The sequence below is a fragment of the Alexandromys fortis genome, unplaced genomic scaffold, assembly GCF_014885135.2.
Source record: "Alexandromys fortis isolate MF-2015 unplaced genomic scaffold, M_Fortis_MF-2015_v1.1 scaffold_158, whole genome shotgun sequence".
Taxonomy (NCBI): domain Eukaryota; kingdom Metazoa; phylum Chordata; class Mammalia; order Rodentia; family Cricetidae; genus Alexandromys; species Alexandromys fortis.
In genome coordinates this window covers 2,675,866-2,694,349 of record NW_026068039.1, presented here as the reverse complement: position 1 = coordinate 2,694,349, position 18,484 = coordinate 2,675,866, and the positions used below count along the sequence as shown (strand labels likewise).

General features: G+C 44.5%; 1 protein-coding gene across 1 annotated transcript in view; it reads left to right on the top strand.

The window, feature by feature from the left end:
* Positions 1-11,380, top strand: part of Aplf (aprataxin and PNKP like factor) — a 53,679-nt gene extending 42,299 nt beyond the window's left edge. Inside the window, exons 9-10 of the mRNA XM_050165454.1 lie at positions 3,012-3,058; positions 10,104-11,380. Coding sequence (XP_050021411.1) covers positions 3,012-3,058; positions 10,104-10,312 — 256 coding nt within the window. The 3' untranslated portion in view covers positions 10,313-11,380. The remainder of the gene's footprint in view (positions 1-3,011; positions 3,059-10,103) is intronic.
* The last annotated feature ends 7,104 nt before the right edge of the window (positions 11,381-18,484 follow it).

The following is an 18,484-nucleotide window of genomic DNA, read 5'->3' as shown; positions in this document are numbered from 1 at the left end:
CCAGATTGTCTCAGTAACAAAAATTCTTCCGAATTTTTAAACCTCTTAACTATGTTTGTCTTTTTTCTTTAATCCTGTCGGTTTTTTTCTGTCTTAAAAACTTAAGTCTTTCCTCACTGGAAAAGCCCTAAAAATGTCCATTTAAGTGAGAGCTGTCTACCTCTCCACACTGGGGCTGTTTCTCACTCTTCACAGCTGCTGTGCGTGGGTTATCTCCCGACTTCTTTCTCTGCGGGTCGCTTTTGGTGTGTAGAAAAGCTGCTCTTATGTCTGCCACTTTGCTGAAACTGCCCACTGTGGGTCTGCTGGAGGTGTAGGGCTTCTTAAAGAGAGGACCTTGTCACTTACGAAGAGGGGTAGTTTGACTTCTTCTTCTCCCCTAGTGTGTCCCATTTATTGCTTTGCTTTACTGCTCCGAGATGTTACAAACGAAATGGACAAGAGAGTTGAGAGTGAGCAGCCTTTCTTGTTTCCTCAGTCACCTTGATGTTATCCTTGGGTCACAGAGGATTCAATATCGAGCAGCCTTCATTTAACCAGACAGGTCTTGGAGCCCACGCAGTATGCAGGTGCCGGGGAAACTGTCTCTCTGGTAGTGGCTCATGTCCCAGTGCTTAGAGGGGTAGGGTCATTGGAAAGTTTCTGTTTGAGTTTGTGACTTTAGGAGTCGTGGACCCCTGTGCTGTCCTGTCTCCAGGAACCCACTAGAAAAATCAGTGCAGAACCCCTGGGTGTTGGCCTGCAGCATTGGTCAAGCTACCAGAAAAGGAGTTTGTGTTCTAACTGCAGACCCTCTGAAGATAGCCAGGTTGGAGAGGAAACAGAAGCTGCTCCTCAGAGCTGGCAGTAGAGAGGCCCAGGGAAGGGAGGGTGGGGGAAGTGACCAGATGCAGGAGAGATTGCTGAGCCACAGTGCTGGTCACTGCACCCCGTCTTATGACACTGCATCTTCGCCTTCTGTTTGAAAGTGGCAGTCCTTTTCACCTCGGCCTGCCAGCCCACGTCAGGGAGCCTGTAGCTTTTGGTTCACCTGCACCACTTGTTGTAAAGCCCAACAGTTACGTACTTGGAATTTCTAAGCCGAATGCTGAAGGACACTCAAATGATAAACAACGAAAACCATATTTAACTTTCCAGTGATCTTACTCAACTGTTATTAAGAGGGGAGAAAGACTGGACATGTTCATGGAAAAAGAAAAAAAAACCCTTTAACTTTCAAATGACTCCAGAAAATAATAAAATAATAAGTGATCCGTGTAGAAAATAATACCAGTCAGGGTTGTAGTTCAGTGGTTAGAGTACTTGTCAGGCATGCTCAAGTCCCTGGGCTCGATCCCTAGTACTTCTAAAAAAGAAGAAAGGAAGGGAGGGAGGGAAGGAGAGACAGAGGGGACAGAAGGGGATGATAAGAGAGGAGAGAGGAGAGGAATATTTGTCGGTGGCTTATTCTTATTTTTATAGGATTGAATTTTTTTAAAATAAAAACCGACAGACCTCCTGAGCTACCGGAATCTCTTTCCCTGCTGAAGGAGGAAGCTCTTTGGTGTCAGTGCCTTGTTTCCGTTCCTCGGCCCTGATGCTCAGCACTGATTGTTCTTCTAGGAGAACTGAGTCTACAAGTTGCTCACGTGCACCAGCGTGCTCAGCGGGGAAGGCCCGCTGAAGTTTGTTTGCATTTGTAGCTCCTGGAGCACAGGGCAGTGGTCTCGTTCTTCTTTCGTCAAGCTTGAACTTTCCATTCCGGCAGAAGGTCAGCTTTAGGGTAATTACCCCAACTACGTGGTCTTGGGGAGACTCGTTTCCAGCCCTCAGGCCTGTAGCTGTACAGTCCCGCACTTACACTGTGTAGTGCTCACCTGCAGGAACAGCTGTGGAAAGGAGCATTAGCATCCGGGAAATGGCACAGACGCCTGGCACAGGGCTGGCCTGCAGAAGAATACGCTTCTGCCTGATGCTGGAACCGATCCCCGCAGTGCCTCTCCGCCCACCAAGCTCAGCCTCACCTGATGTGGGCTCTGTTTTCAGTCTTCTTCAGACAGGGAAACTGAGGCTTAGCTGGTGAGAGGGTGTGTGGGCCAGGATTCTGAGTGGGTGTTCCTCATGGTAATCCCTACCCTCCTTTCAATAGTGACATTCCTGTCTACAGAGTTTTTACTTTTCTTAAAAGTCCGTAGAGGATGTCTTATGGTGGGAGTTTAAATTGCTCTTGAGTGGGCAGGGTACTGTGTTTTTTTTTTTCTTTCTTTTTTTTTTAATTTGTGTTGTTCAATATACTAGTCAAGTTAGCTATAATTTAACTAAGTGACCTAAAATCAAATAGAACTCATTATAACTTACATGCAATGGCATTGTAGTTTTCTAAATTTCATTACTTAATAATGACTTCCAATTGTGTGGAATAAGGAAAATGCTTGGAACAAACATAAAATATTAGGTAATGCTAAAAACCAGGAAGCAGCTGTTTATAAATCAGATGGTTCCATATAATTAGAAATTATTTATTTTATTTTGTAATTTCAGAGGCACAGAAGAGAAAAACCATAGTACTTTAAAGATATAACTTTATTATGGAACATTTTTACAAAGTGTACAGGTTTTAGCTGATAGAAAAGAACATTTTTACACTGGTGCTATATTTTATAGGTAGAAGATTTAATTATCTGATTATTATGAAGCTCTTAAACCTAGTTTATTACTTTGTCTGCCCTCTCTCTATACTGTCGACTCTTGAGTTCAGAGGTGCTAACCTGGCATGGGATGCACACAGTAAATACTGTAACGAAAAGGCAAATCCTGCTGGGCAGAGTAGCACACGCCTGATACTGAAGGAGAGGGAGGAAGCAGAGGAGAGGGAAGAAGGGAGGAGGGAGCAGGGGATGGCGACACATCCTTTCATAAGATGCTCGTGGGCCCTAACTTTATCTGTAGGGCACTGGGCATGCTGCTTTATTCTCGTAGCACTCCTGTCTCTGGAGAGCTCTGTCCTATCTTTGCCTCCTTTTCTGTTTCAGGAAGAACCCCCAGCACAAGATGGAATACAGACACAGTGCACTTCCGGGTGAGTAACTGTGCTTCAGCAAACTCCACAGAGACCTGTGGGTAATTCTGATTGTTGCTGCTTTGGATAATTTCTCTTAGGTTATTTTTTTTATGAGTTTTTAGTTGGTTTTTTAAAAATGAACTTTTAGAAGCTGAATATGTTAACTCATACCTGGAATCCCAACACTTGGGAGGCTGAGGCAGGAGAATTGCCTCAAGTCTGAGGCCAGCCTGGGCAGCACAGCAATTCCCAATCCCAAATAAATGAAAGAATTACAAGCTTATATATAGCAAATGCCTTTCCCGATCATAGCCCAGCAGTATATGGCTTCCGCGTCTGCCAGGCGTCTTTTGTTTTTAAGCATGTGAGGACAGAGGGGCGCAGTGGGCTGAGCAGGGATGAAAGTGTATTGACTGCAGCGGGAAAGCCTGAGCGGGGGCTGGCTGTGGGCAGTGCCTATTGTGTTGGCTCCTTATTACTGTAAGTAGTGTTTGCCGGTTCCTGTCACCATTCTGTCTTAGAGGGCTCTTCCTTATTAAGCTGGGACAGAATCAGTGCTGACATCTGAGGAAAGAATGAATAACTTTTGACTCACGATTCTTAGAAAGGATGAATTTCCCTCCTTCAACTGGCCTAGACCAGGTTCTCCCCTTTGGACCAATCACTGTAGCTTGTGATTACTCTGAACCAGAGAACTAATCTTTTCCAGTACCACCGGGACTGTGGGCATCCCTATAGTGTAAGCCGTCCAGTACCACCGGGACTGTGGGCATCCCTGTAGTGTAAACCTTTAACTGCCCTGTTGATCTTTCTCTTACCTGTTTTTGAGCTCTTTAAGGATTTTCCTAGGAAAAAGAAGAATTTTCCTTTCAGTAAACCTCAGCTTCTTTGGTTGTGTATTTAATCAAAGACCTCATCAGTAAATACTACCCCTACCCCTGAGGAGAGAGAATAAGGCTCTGGCTGTCTGGGCTGTGCTCTCTAGTGTAAACAAGCTGAGACAAAGCCGTGAAGAAAACTCACAATCAGAGATCAGCAAGAATCGCTTTCTTACTGACCGCTTGGGTGCCTTAGTACTCAAGGCATTAATGGACCCCTTTGTCTTGACTGGCCGGGTCTTGGGACTGTTACATGACAGAATTCTTTACTGGGTTGAATTTAATGATTTTCTAGCAATAATGCAATGTTTTATTTAACTGTCTTTTATTGGGAAATTATGCAGGTACATTATCCCGTATAAAGACAGTGTGTATCTTTATAGAAATAGGAGCTATTTACCTAAAAGCTGTCAATATGCATCACGTAGCATAGTTTAAAATAGCTGGATAGTCTTTACAAAGTTTGTTGGGATTTGTTGAAGTGTTTTCTAAATGAAGAATATACTTTAGAACTGTGAACTTAAAATATTTTTTGAGATTACAATATAATTACAACATTCAACACTGAATGTTTAAAGAAATTTTTTATCCGGGCATCACTTTTTCTTACTAGCAGCCCAATATCACATACATGGAGCACTTTTAACCAGGTAACCTCAGTGTCTCAGTATTGCTTCCCACTGTTCAGTTACAGCAAAAGTCCCCAAATAGGTAGCTCATAAGCTTTAACTATTGCCGTTTATTTCATTATTGTTGCTATTAATCCCTTACTGTGCCCAGTTACAAACAGGGTTTATCCTGGTGTGTGTGTGTGTGTGTGTGTGTGTGTGTGTGTGAGAGAGAGAGAGAGAGAGAGAGAGAGAGAGAGAGAGAGAGAGAGAGTGCGAGCGAGCTTCGGGCTCCCAGTGGAGCTCCTAGAGTGGTGTAGTAGGAGCAGCTCTGTGAGCTCTGGGGTCGCTCTGTGTGCTGATGTAATCAGAACATCTTTCCTCCTCTAAAACTTGTAGGTCTGGATACTTTAAATGTTAAATTAAATGTTAGGGTCTCATATTTCCTAATTTAGGGATATCTAAGACAGAATTCTAACAGTTGTTTTTCTCATCTCCCAAATGTTTAATGTTTATCATTCCCCAGATCCTTATATATGTATAGATTCATTTCCTCACATACTCATTTTTTCCTGTGTCATGTGTCTTCTGTGTGGGAAGAGTCACAGGGATGTGAGAAGTGCCCCAAAGTTAAGAGATCTTGAGAGACTCGATAGACTTGCCAGCTGATGTGCATGGACGGAGGTCAGCAGGAGGGCTAGGAAACAGCAATGCCTTGGACGGTGGTGCAGGTGATCAGGAGAATGGAGGTGACATCCCACATAGGAGAAACAAGGAGAAAATCAGGCCCTTGTCTGTTTCTTTGGAAACATGTTGCATTTGAGGTGGACACTCGTGCCCACATAAGGTAATACAGTACAGCACAGGATCAGTAAGGAAGCAGTCACACTGGACTCTGTGTGTAACTTCTCACCTAGCCCCTCCTGAAATGCGGCTCCACAGAGTTCTCTACATGTCGCTGCTAAGGGGTTGCATTGCTTGTTCTCTTGCCACCTGCCACGTTTCTTCTCTCTCTAGCTAGCGTGAGCTCTTGCTAGCTTTCCCCACATTTTTACAGTGCTAGAGCTTTGGCACAAGATAGTGGATGCAAGAGAAATCAGTGCCAGGAAATTTTGTCGTATACTTTGCTTGCTGTCTGCCCTCTTGATGGCATCTAAAGGCAGTTATCGCCAGCATTCACTCTGCCTAGTGGAGCTGTTCTCTCAAGCCCCTTGCTGTGCAGTATCATCCTTACTATGAGCTATGCATCCTGTCTATGTGGTATTCATCCTTCCAGGCAACTGATACTGTTGCAAGAACTCAGAGGGATCATTGAGAACTGCTTTAAAGCTTCTAACTTTCTGCAGTGGTGTATACATACTGATATATCCTCCCTTTCCCCCAAGAAACAGAACCCACTTTCTTTCTTATCTAGATAAGAAAGTGATTAAAGAAGAGTAACAGGGCTTACCTGAGATTCAAGCTGCTACTTAGGTGGGAATAGCTGGGAGAATGCAGGAGTGTGGGCTGTCGGAGACCTGATGATGCAGGAGTGTGGGCTGTCGGAGACCTGATGATGCAGGAGTGTGGGCTGTCTGAGACCTGATGATGCAGGACTGTGGGCTGTGAGAGACCTGATGATGCAGGAGTGTGGACTGTGAGAGACCTGATGATGCAGGAGTGTGGACTGTGAGAGACCTGATGCAGTGGAGGGATACAGTGCAGCAGACATTTACAAGCTGCCTTACTACATGTGAAAACCCATTACCATCTTGGTACATTAAAAAGCAAAAGAAAACAAAACAAACTAACCTGGGCAGTAGTGGCGCACGCCTTTAATCCCAGCACTTGGGAGGCAAAGGTAGGAAGACCTCTGTGAGTTTGAGACCAGCCTGGTCTACACGGCAAGTTCCAGGATAGCCAGAACTGTTACACAGAGAAACCCTATCTCAAAAAGCAAAAACTAACAAACAATCAAACAAAAAAGAAAAGAAAAAAACTAGTTTTTGGTTGTAAAATGAAACATTATTAAAAATATTATAGTGTATAATATATTTTCTTTCTCTAGAGGTATTGTACCAAATAATATTTATGGGAAAGAAAAAGGAAAATAAAACCTGAAGAGCTAAGCTATTAATCAGCTCTGATTCTCCTGGAAACTCACCCAGTAGTTTGTGCTAGGCAAGAGCTCTGCCACAGAGCTGTGTCCCAGCCCCAGAACTGTTCCTCTGCTGTTGTATAATTCTTATGTTGTGTTGGTCTTACAGCTTCCTCTGCAGCGTTAGAGAAGGCCAGCATGGCCACATCTTAATACTGTGGACAGTAGATGAGGTCAAACCTCTAGTTTATTGCTTTTTCTAAAAGCTGTTTTCACCACTACGGTAGATAAGTGTTTCCCTCTGTTTGTAAAAGTAAAGGACAGCTTATTTCTGCAGTTCTGTCTTCAGGCAGCGAAGCTGTCAGGCCGTTTTCACAGTTCACATCGTTACACCGATCTGTAGAGGTGTTGACGAGCCCTATCTTGACTTTAAAATGAATATTTTAGAGTTATAGAGGATCTTTGAGACAACTTAATTGCTTTATAGATTGAAAAAATATTTAATTCCATTAGATAAAATTCATCATTGTCTTGGTTAGTTGTATTGTCAGCTTGACACAAACTGAGTCCCCAGGGAAGAGGAATCCATAATTAAGGAATTATCCAGATCAGCCTGGCCAGTGGGCATGTTTGTGGGGCATTTTCCTGATTGTTAATGGATGTGGTGGGGCCTAGCCAGTGTGGGTGGTAACATCCCTAGACATGTAGGTCTGGACTGGGAAAACAAAACGGTAGCTAAGTGTGAAGCAGGGAGCAAGTCAGTAAACAGCCTGAGCTCCTGCCTTGACTTCATCAGTGATAGACTATAAGGTCAAATGAGATCAACCCTGCCCTCCCTTGGTTGCTTTGGTCACAGTGTTTTTCACAGCAGTAGAAAGCATTGACTTGCTTACAACACAGGTGTCTCGACTCAGATAATTACTGTTTCTCATGAACCATGCCGATTTTTGCAAGACTTTTTTGGGACCGAGTAAATGACCAACCATAAGAATTAGAGTAACTAGTGGAAAAAAAAAAAAAAACCCAAAACCTGTAAGCATTATTGGGGAAAGCTGCAAAAGAAAAATAATAACTTTTATATTCACCTTGCTTTGTAGTAAACAAGCTCACTTTGATTTTACAGGTATAGTTAGAAATTATATTTTAAATAAACTGAATCTAATACAAGAAAACACTGTGAGCTCTTAATTTAAAGTATGTTATGCTCTTGAATCCCGTGCACACCTGCTGGGGGTCACAACTATGAAAACTGAAGGTTATTGAATCGTGTGCTGTTACTGACTTTACAAACAGGACATCCACTGCTGGGCGCCTGCCACTTTGCTGTCATGCGAGCTTTTCACTGGCGGGGCATTCTCTGCACCATGCGGAGTCTGGCCGTGGAGTCTGTGGTTCGACCCAGACAGTTTTCCAAATTCTCCAATTGAAAATTCCCTTGTATAAGAAAGTTTCTCTACAGTTCACAAGCAGCGAGTTTTATCCCAAGCTGTATGGAAACTTTCCTGGTTCATCATTTAAATCGAGACACCGCAGTTCACCTTGAATCACATGTGCAGCAGAGGGCTTCTTGCCGTGTTCTCTAAATTCTCTTTGCTTATAAACTTTGACTTTTATGGGCAGAGATAACTTTTTCCTGGGTTATGTGTGAAGTTTCAATACCTCTGAGGCCCATTTACACAGAAAGACAGAAACAGGCATTTCTGAAAACACCTTCAGAAACCACTGAAGAACAATGGAAACGAAGGAAACTCCAATCTAAATGATGTTTACATTATTTAATACTTAAATTTGCTAATTGAATCTATTAATTGGTTCTATAGCAATAGTTACATGTCAGGATCAGCAAGATGGTTCAGCACATACAGCTGCTTGCTGGCGGGCCTGATGAGAGAGGTAAAGGAGAAGAACACCAGCTCCCACGATTGTTCCATGACCTCTGACCTTCTCATGTACACCATTGCACCTATTGCACACACGCACACTCACACACATACACAACAAACATATACATAAAACCATGTTAACACACGTCTAGCCAGTCTGTAACCTAAGCACTCTGGAGGCTGAAGCAGAAGAATTACACTTTTGAGGCCAGCCTGGGCTATACAGCAAAATCCTGTCTCCCAAGGGGAAAACAAAGTGTCTGTGGGGCACTGTTAGCAAAGCCTTAGTGTTGAGCTCCAGAGCACGGGGCACTCATGTGGTGCAGCGACGGCTCCTCAGTCAGAGCATTAGTAACACACCGTACCTGGGAGATGTTCTGGTAGGTTCCAGACCTCTCGGTAAAGAAGCACAAGCATATGAATGTAGAATATGAGTGATGTAAGCAGTCTTTTTGAGAAAGAAAATAAAATCCTTCTGACGACTAGGACTCTCTGCCTCAGTACACCTGAAATAAAGCCCTGCGCTTGTGGAGTTTTGCAATGATGGCTAGTGTGTGTCTGAACATATGTGAATTATATGATGTCATATGCTATAGCACTAGCGGAAAGAGAAGGAAAGTCAGCCTGTCTAAGAACACATAATGGGCCCGGGCGAGGGTGCCCTCCAGTAGGACAATGCAAGTCTGTGCTCTAATGTCAGGGCTGCAACGGGGAGAAAACCAAGTGCGTTCAAAAGCCTACCTTCGGCCATGCTTGGGCTCCTCTAGAACCCCGCGACTGGAGAACTGAACAGGGGCTAGCTCGCTGTGTGTGGGATAAGTAGATGCACGCCTGCGACCTAGCACTTGTACAGCAAGTTCAGCCAGCCCGGGCTTCCGTCATGAGACCTCGCCTCAGGAGAGAGCAGAGTGGTGTGCACTGAGTTCAGAAAAACCGACATCAAAGAGGCTGGAGAGTAGTGAAGAGCTGACAAGCAAAGAGAAGTCAAGATCTAGACAGCAGAAGCCCTGAGCCATCCTCTCCAGAGAGTGTGATCTGCCCTGAAAATTAGTCTCTTCTTTGTTAGATCAGTCAGAAAGAGTGAGAACTCACTTGTTGGATCTGTCAGAAAAACATTCCCTATAGCATGTTGGGGTCCTGGGGTCCGGGATCAGAGGAAAGGTAGATGGGACCTGGGAGAGTCTGGACGGAACCCAGGTCTGACAGGACTTTCCTGGGCTCCCACTGCCACCTAGGTTTCCAGAGAAAAAGCTTCCCAGCTGGCTCCTGGTTTCCAGGCATCTACTTACAAGTGGCACGTGCTGCTGCCACTTCTGTCTTTGACCAGGTTAGCAGGGATGGCAGAGCAGTCCTATCAGGACGGGGCGGGGCATAGCGTTGCTGGGGTGAAGGGCTGGAGAGCATGGTGTTACTACGGACCATTGCTTTGATGTCATGGACCAGGTTAGTCCAGGGCTCTCCAGTGTGGGGGAAATAACAATAAACAAACGATCACTTTAGTGCCTTCTGAAGCTTAAAGTAGTAAGCTGTATGTCAATGGAGACATTTTACAGCAGGTATCCCTAACCCCGGGTCGAACAGCGATTGATGTGTTGTTGGCAATGTTCTGTTTCGCAGTCAGAGTTGCTCCGGATGAAGATAGCGATGACGTTGGGCACCCCAGTGAGAATGACCTGAACGACAGCTTCCCAGAGGATGAGGATGAGGAAGAGTATGAGCCGACAGATGAGGATTCTGACTGGCAGCCAGGAAAGGACGAGGAAGAGAAGGAAGACGTGGAAGAGCTTTTGAAAGAAGCAAAAAGGTTTATGAGGAGGAAAAAATAGCTTTTCTGCAATGATGTAAAACTCCTGCTTGCGTTTTCCTTACGGGAAACGTCCAGAAACTGAGTGGCACTCCTGTACATGTTCTCTCCTTTCCGTAGTTCTTTTCACGTGCAACGTTGAAGCGCCAGCCTTCAGTGAAATAGGCGGACCCTGTGTTATTGCCTATTATGGTGCTATTTAATTCTTCTCTCAGAGGAAGCAGGCAAAGAGCTTAGGTAGGTCCCGATATTGTTCATGTACTTTCATACTGCTAAGAAAAGCCATAGGTCGTGCAGACCTTTGCTCTTTGTAGTGCGTTGTGCAAGCTTAGGTGATTACAGGACGCTGGGAGGATGTCGCCTACACCGCTGTCTGAAGAGCCCCTCCCAAAGCTAGACTTGAACAAAATGACAGCTAGCGCTGTGTCTGTTATTTTTCTAATGCATTAGATGTGGCTTTGTGATTCCATTTACTGCCTTTGTCCTTCGAATCCTGGGGAAATTGTTAAGAGACAGACGCTGCAAATGGTCCTGTTGGTGTATAGAGAAGGGCCGCTCTCCTTGCAAGGGAATTTTTTGCACATCCCACAACTATGGTTGTCTTCACGTCATGCATTTCCTTGATTTCCTCATGTGCACTGTGTAGCTTTACACTTAGCATGCAGAGAAGCTTCCAGCCAGAATTTTCTCAGAGGGTCTCCTCAGTGAGAGGTGGGTAAAATTCTCTCCCCTGGCTAGGGTTCTGGCCTCTGAAGAAGCCCCTGCTCCGAGTTAAAGAGGTTCATCTCCTCATTCCTGTTCTTGAACCAGGCTCTCAGTAATTCTCTGTTTTAGGCAGCTTAGAGTTTCTAGGAGCTCAGTGTTCACTGCGCGCAGTCTGAGCACTGAGCTGGGTGCATCCAATCATGAAGCAGCAAGCTGGCAGCGCCTTGGCATTCTGTAAGAGGAAAGAAGGGATGCAAGGGTATCACACCTGATTTATCTTAGAACAAAAGGTGTTGACTATGTTTTCTTATTCCCTCCATGTAATTGTACAGTGTGAAATTTTACTTAAACTGAAGAAAGACAAAATAAATATTTCTCTATTCTATTATCAGTTCCTTTGACTTCTTTGCAAAGTTGTTTTCCCCTTTTGTGTTTGGTTCTTTAGCAGAACAGAATGGATAGGAATATGCTGCAGGGGGATTTATTACATTGACTGCCACAGTGAGGGTTGAGTAGTCCACATGGCTGTCTTCACCCTGGAGAGACAGAGGACCAGAAGCTGCCCAGTCCATAGGCTGGGTGAGGTCCTCAGCAGTCTGAACCTGGCACCCATGGCCTAGAGGACTCGGGAGAGCCGATGATCCTTGCTGCACTTTGGAAGGCTAAAGAGCGAGGTTCCAGTGTTAGGAAAGGATGCCTGCTGCAGAGGCAGGAGGGGCTGACCTGCTCACCAGCAGGGGATGGGTGGGTTTCAAGCAGCATCACTTTCCCCACGTGGGTAACTGCTGCAGAGGCAGGAGGGGGTGGACCTGCTCACCAGCAGGGGATGGGTGGGTGCCAGAGCAGCATTACTTTCTCCACGTGGGTAACTTTTGGTGGCAGCCCCCTAAGGGGAGGGTCTCTGTTCCTCTCCCAGATACCCTTGCATGCCTTAGCTAACCCCAGATCCAATCAAGTTGACAAACTTAAGATTAACACTCACACCTTCCATTGGCTCTTTGTTCTTGAGGGTCCTAGATATAGCATTTTTTTCCCTTCATTCCATGGGGTATTGGGTTTATAGGTACGTCCCATTGAAAGACCCTCGACGAGGACCTTTTCTCGGGAGGAGACCTCCCCAACGCCAAGGAACAGGCCGAGACCGCACTGATGCAAATCGCAAGAGGTTTATTGAGTAGACACAGGTACCTGTGGGCGGCAAGATCGCTCGGAAGACTTGCACACCTGCCGACTGGAGGGCGGGTTTTTTATAGGGAAGAGCAAAAAGCAAGTTTACAGAAGCAAAAGCATGGTTATCGGAATGAGGCGGGGGCATGAATGGTTTCCTCTCTCAGCATGGGTGTCAGCAAAAGTCATCCTGTTCCTATCTTATAGATATCCTGTTTTGCAGTCAACCTGCTTTGTTGATGTCCTATCTTATTGATATCCTGCCTTGCAGTCTTCCTATCTCATCCTGCTCTCTCAAGCACATGGGATGTTCTTACGAGAGCAGGCTGGCTGCTGCGGGTTTTGAGGAGGGGGGTCTGTAGGGTCTTTCACCATCACACCTGATTTATGCAGTGCTGGGAATTAAATCCTGGGTCCTATGAAAATATTCCACCAGCTGAGCCACATCCTTAGCTCAAAAGCAATAGTTTAAAACTTGGCTTATCTATTTGTCTGTCTGTCTGTCTATCTATCTATCTATCTATCTATCTATCTATCTATCTATCTATCATCTATCATCTATGTGAGACTGAGTCTATATAACCCTGGCTGTCTCAGAACTCGCTATGTATACCAGGCTGATCTTGAACTCACAGAGATCCCCCTGCCTTTGCCTTCTAAGTGCTGAAATTAAAGGCGTGCACCACTACTGAAAGGCTAAGACAATTAATTCTTAAAAACAAAAACTCAAAAAACTAAAAAGAAAGAAAAAAATAGTTGTCCAAAATGCCAGTTGAGAACCAATGCTCTCCAACAGTGTTAATGATAACACTATGTAATATAATAATTAGTAATAAACTGTGTCCCAGCCTTGATCACAGTAAAAGTTGTTTCCTGTGTGTGTCTCTTAGGTTTAAATTTTGTAGGACCTGGGGAAGCTGGAGATGAGAATATGGGGGATATTTGGGTATATTAGAACATTGTCTCTGGGTTTGAGATGGCTTTCTTCATATAAGATTTTTTTCTAAAGATAGTGATTTCAAACATTTACCGTAACAGAAACATACAGGTTGGGAGCACAGAATGTCATGCAAAGCTAAGAACAAGTGGATGGCGCCTTTCTTTCCATTAGTCTGCAGAGTGCAATCTGCACCATGAAGGGAGCCACACACCTGCAGGCTGCACCCAGCCCTTCTCGATGAAGTTCTTGTTGGTTAGGAATCTCATGGGGGAGTGAGTTTTTCTGCTACTCCACCAAACCTGTGAAGTTCCACCTCTAAACATGTAGAAAGAAAGGGGATAATGATTGTGATGGTGATGCTAACATTTGCCTTCCTGATGTAATGCGCATAATACATGTCCTACTTAATTTGTGCTGTGCTGTGTTCTAGACCTTGTCTCCGATGCTAACGGTACAGTAAGAATGCAGCGGTGCTGGTTGTGATGTGTGTACAAGCTTCCTGGGATATTCATTCACATCCTCAAAATTTCCTGAACACCTGATGCCCTCATGAGCCACCCAGTCTAAGCATTCTGCACCTGACTCTCCTGATCCCCTCCTTACACTCAGTTTTTCTGTAACACTGATTCTTTCCAGTGTGTAATTTATGTTTTCTTTTCTCCGTTAGGATGTAAGCTCCATTAGACAGAGGTTTTTATCCATGTCTTCCACTACTGCCAGTATTTAAGAACCTGAAAGACAATGGCGTATGATGTGCTATTTTTTGAATGGACTTGAAGTTATTGAGACATTAAGGGTCGTGTCAGAAAGTAGTGCAGTGTGGACAGAAGCAGGAGTGCAGAGAGTCCAGGATCCAGTGGTGGAGAGAAAACCGAGGCGTTGATTGTGTACTGAGAAGCTCAGAGATAATGGAAGCGGGGGGGGGGGGGTGTCTTGTTACATTGTGGTAATGAGCAGGGACTGGGGGAAAGGGAGATTTTAAAAGATGTGATTGTCAAGGAACTAGTATTTGTACAGTAGTTAGTATTTATTTAAATTTAATTTTCTCTTAAAATTAAAATATAATTACATAATTGTGATAGGTTGAATGAGAATGGCCCCATAGGCTCATATGTTTGAACACTTGGTCCTTAGTTGGTGGAACTGTTTGGGACAGATGAGAAGGTGTGGTCTTATTGGAGGAGATCTGTTGCTAGGGGTGGGCTTTGAGACTTCAAAAGCCTCCTGCCATCCCCAGGGTGCTTCCTGCTTCCTGTTTGTGGGTCTGGAGGTGAGTGGTCGGGTGCCTGCTCCCCTGCTCCCTGCCATGGTGGTGATGGACTCTTACCCTCTGCACCACAGTTCAAATAAACCCTTCCTTCCATAAACTCCCCCCCCCCTCCCGCCCATGGGTTTGAATGCTTGGTCCATAGGGAGTGGCACTGTTAGGAGGTATGGCCTTGTTGGAGGAAGTGTGTCACTGTGGAGGAGGGCTTTGGGATCTCATGCTCAAGCTAGGCCTAGTGGGCAGTCTCCTTCCGCTGCCTGCGGATTGTGATGTAGAACTCTCAGCTCCTTCTCCAGCATCATAATGGACTAAACCTCTGAAACTCTGAGCCAGCCTCAATTAAATGTTTTCCTTTATAAGAGCTGCCATGGTCATTGTGTCTCTTCACAGCAATAGAAACCTAACTAAGATAGTCATAGTGTTTTTATCATAGCAAGAGAAAAATTCCTAATATAATGATTCCCCCTTCCTCTTTCCCCCCGCAACTCTATGTACTGTGCCCCTGCTCTCTCAAATTCATGACTTTTTAAATTGTTATTACGTATATATTTTAATTTACATTTATTGAAACTGATTTTCAACTTGATTGTACCTTAGAATTCATTCTGAAAATCTTTTAAAAGATAAGTGCTGGGCTGCATCACAGACCTCCTGGCTCAGAATTTCCGAGCTGAGTGGTAGTACTAGTGCCAGACAAAGAACTTCCCACTGTCGTCTGGCAGCAAGGATGAGATGCTGTTGAAGGTGAGAGGGCAGCCAGTGTGAGCCTCTTCTCTGGGTCCCCAGTGAGCAGCCCAGCTTCAGCAGCGAGGACCAGATACCCCAAAGGAAGATGATAGCAAAGCTGAGGACTAGCCTGTGAGACATTCATTTTCATGATAAAGATAGGAACAGTAGCAAATACTCTTTGAAATCAAACTACAAGTTCAAGGCTTCCATCAGCATCCTATGTTAATCTTTATATTTTAAATTCCATTAGGTGTGAGCTCAGCTTCTCACACTACCAGCTAGCTATGGCCAGAGAGCTCAGACGTGGGGAGAATCAGATCTATGGAGCCATGAGGAACGAACACCTAGAGGACGAGAAAAATCAACCCAACTGCCTTAACACCATCTCTTGTTGCTCTGATAAAGTCCTAAGGACACAAGCTACTTAAAAAGAGGAAGGTGTGCTCTGGCTCGCAGTTCCGGAGCACACAGTCCATCATTGCAGAGAAATGGGGGCAGCAGGAGCTGATCTCATTGTATCCACAGGGACTCAAGAAGCAGAAAGTGATGGATGCTTGTCTCCGTTTCTCCATGGCAGGAGTCCCTGCCTGGGGCTGGAAGGCAGGGAGGCTAAGAGTGGAATTCCAGTTTCTCTTAAAGTGGTAACATTAACCACCACCACACTAACAAATGTGAAATTTTAATCCGAATAAAATTGTCTTTGTGGAAAAAATGTCAGATGGAGACTGAAAGTTAGAAATAAATAATTATAACATTGTGTGATGTACAGATATATGCTTGGTGAATATTTTGTTTTAAATGTGTAGGATAAAAGATTAAAGATGTATGAACTAGGTGTTTTACCCTCAAATTCAGACAGAGATATCTATATAAAACTAGGAAAAGCAGGACATAATAAAGTAAAAATCTTAAGATGAAGGACTAAAAAAGTAGACTTGATTAGTAAAGCAAAAAATAGTCTGACATGATCAATAAAACTGAAACTCTTCCCCAGAGAAAGAGGAATTAGAGATGGGAAGGGTTCCCTCTGCAAATATGGACATTTTACATTTTGTAAAGGGGTATGCATAATTTTCTGTCAATTTGCAGATCTGCAAGAATATGACTTTAAGAAAAAAATACAATTTATTAAAATTTACTTCTATAGAGATTTTTAAATCTTAATAGATCTGAAGAACAGAGAGTATTCAGAGGTCAACTCCTAGCTCACCAAACCCCTGGCTTTACATGTAAAGTCCACCAAACCTTAATTCATGAAATAGCTTTCCTGTGGGAATCTCAGGATGTGGGAAAACATGGGGCCTTACAATTCTTGAAGTCATCTGAAGACAGTGCTGAATAATTTCAAAGCTGATCTCAGTGTGAGCACAGTGAGTCCTAATGGCTGGCCGGTTACCCTGCACTGCAGGGAGACCCCGGACCTGCAGATTGAAGGGGCTTCAGTGCCAGGGATGATCCCTGTACCCCATCATGTAACCACGGGTTTTAGATGACCCCGGATTCCAGCAGCGCCAACAAGCCATGCTTAGGTACCTGTCCCTTTATCCAATTACAGAATTGCAGCAAAAACCAGGAAAAGATTTATTCAGTGTGGCCACACTGGGAAGAGGGACGAAGGGATCCAGTAGCACCAAGTTCAGACATAAGGGAAACCTTTTAGATATAGGCACTTAGAATTTTCCCTGATAAGTGCTAATTGGCCAGGTCTTTCTAGAAGTCAGTTTAGCCCTAGCTATTAATACAAAAATCTTTGACTCAGCCATTCCTACTTTAGGAAACTGTCCTCCAGACACATTTGAACCTCACTATGAAGGTGGATACATTAGGACAAACGGCTCCATCTGTACCAAGAGGAAAGGAGGGACTGAGAGATGGCTGCTCTGGCTGCTCTTCCAAAGCTCTTGAGTTCAATTCCCAGCAGCCACATGGTAGCTCACAACCATCTGTAATAGGATCTGATGCCCCTTTTTGGCCTGCAGGTGTGCATGCAAAGCTCTGACACATAAAATATAAGTTTTTTAAAACAAGGAAAGGAAAGCAAGCAAGCAATGAAGTAATACACAAGGAATCAAACCTACAGCATCCTTCAGTGGGGGTGGGGTCAACCTACAGTGTCCTTCAGTCGGTGTGGGATCAGTTATGTATAAAATGATAGTGCCAACCCATGGCTCTAAGGTGAATAATGAGCCCAGCATAATTACGTGCAGAACAGTTATGTGCATATGTATTTACATATAAATAGAAAATGAAAGACGGCATCAGTAACTGCTGTAGTACCATCCTCCAAATAAGAATGACCGTGACCGTAGGGAGGGCAGGGTCGTAGAGGTGGGCTGTCAAATTCAGTATACATCTAGTATCCTGCCTGAATAATATCAAAGATGGGTTTGAGTAACATTTGTGCCACAAATACATGTTTCTGGCCATTGCATTTGATTCTGGGAGTGAAAAGGACAGCATGTGATCTCAAGATGAAGCCCCTGGAGGCCAGAGAACTGTTAGTGCCAGCTCCACAGAGTTGTTTCTAGCAAACTGTTTTGCTAAGTGGTAACTTTCACCCTAAGCCCCAGCCATTGCCTGTGGATTTCTGCTAAAATATAAAACAAAAACTGCTTAGCTGCTGGGATTTGAGGAGACTATGGACTCCAGGCATTTTCCTTGTTACAGGTTAAACGATGAATGCCCCGGCCCACGTCTGATGCCTGGACCTTCCTCATAGTCCCCAAATTCTGGAACGTTCATCGTAGCCTTGTAAGGCAATGGGGGTGGGGGAGAAAAGTGAGGTGAAAGGGTGAGCACACTGAGTTATGACATCTTTACCCAGAAGGCACTGCACCTTCTGGAGGTTTGCTGACATTCTGTGCTGATCCGTCCCCATGATGACACTGACGATCTGGCTTCTCCTGGATGTCTGGGGTAAGGACTCTGCCCCAGTGTTTATGTCGCTGGGTTGGCAGTGGGCATGGAGAGCTGCTCTTTTATGGAGGATGGCTGGGAAGAGGGCAAACAGGGGATATCCAGGCTGAAGAACCCAGACTGGTGCTGACCCCACACTACAGCCTCAGCCCGTGCTCAGGTGGGTGATGCAGAATCGTCTCTAATTGTCTCAACGCTGGTTTAATGAAAGGTTATCTTTGGAACTCATCTCTTCTGCTTTAAAAGACAAGTTATTTGTTCCAAAATGGAGATTAAGCAAAACATATACCAAGCATCCTTGATTACCTGTTGGAGAAATTTACCTCTTTCCCCTGTGTTGAAAGGTACGCGCTAATTGACAGGAGCTAGAATTCAGTTGCTCGGTAGGTCTAATTAGGAGCTCCAGATCATGCCTGATAGTCTTCATAAACCCAGTCCTTGTTCCTAAATAGCGGCTGACATCTCAAGAT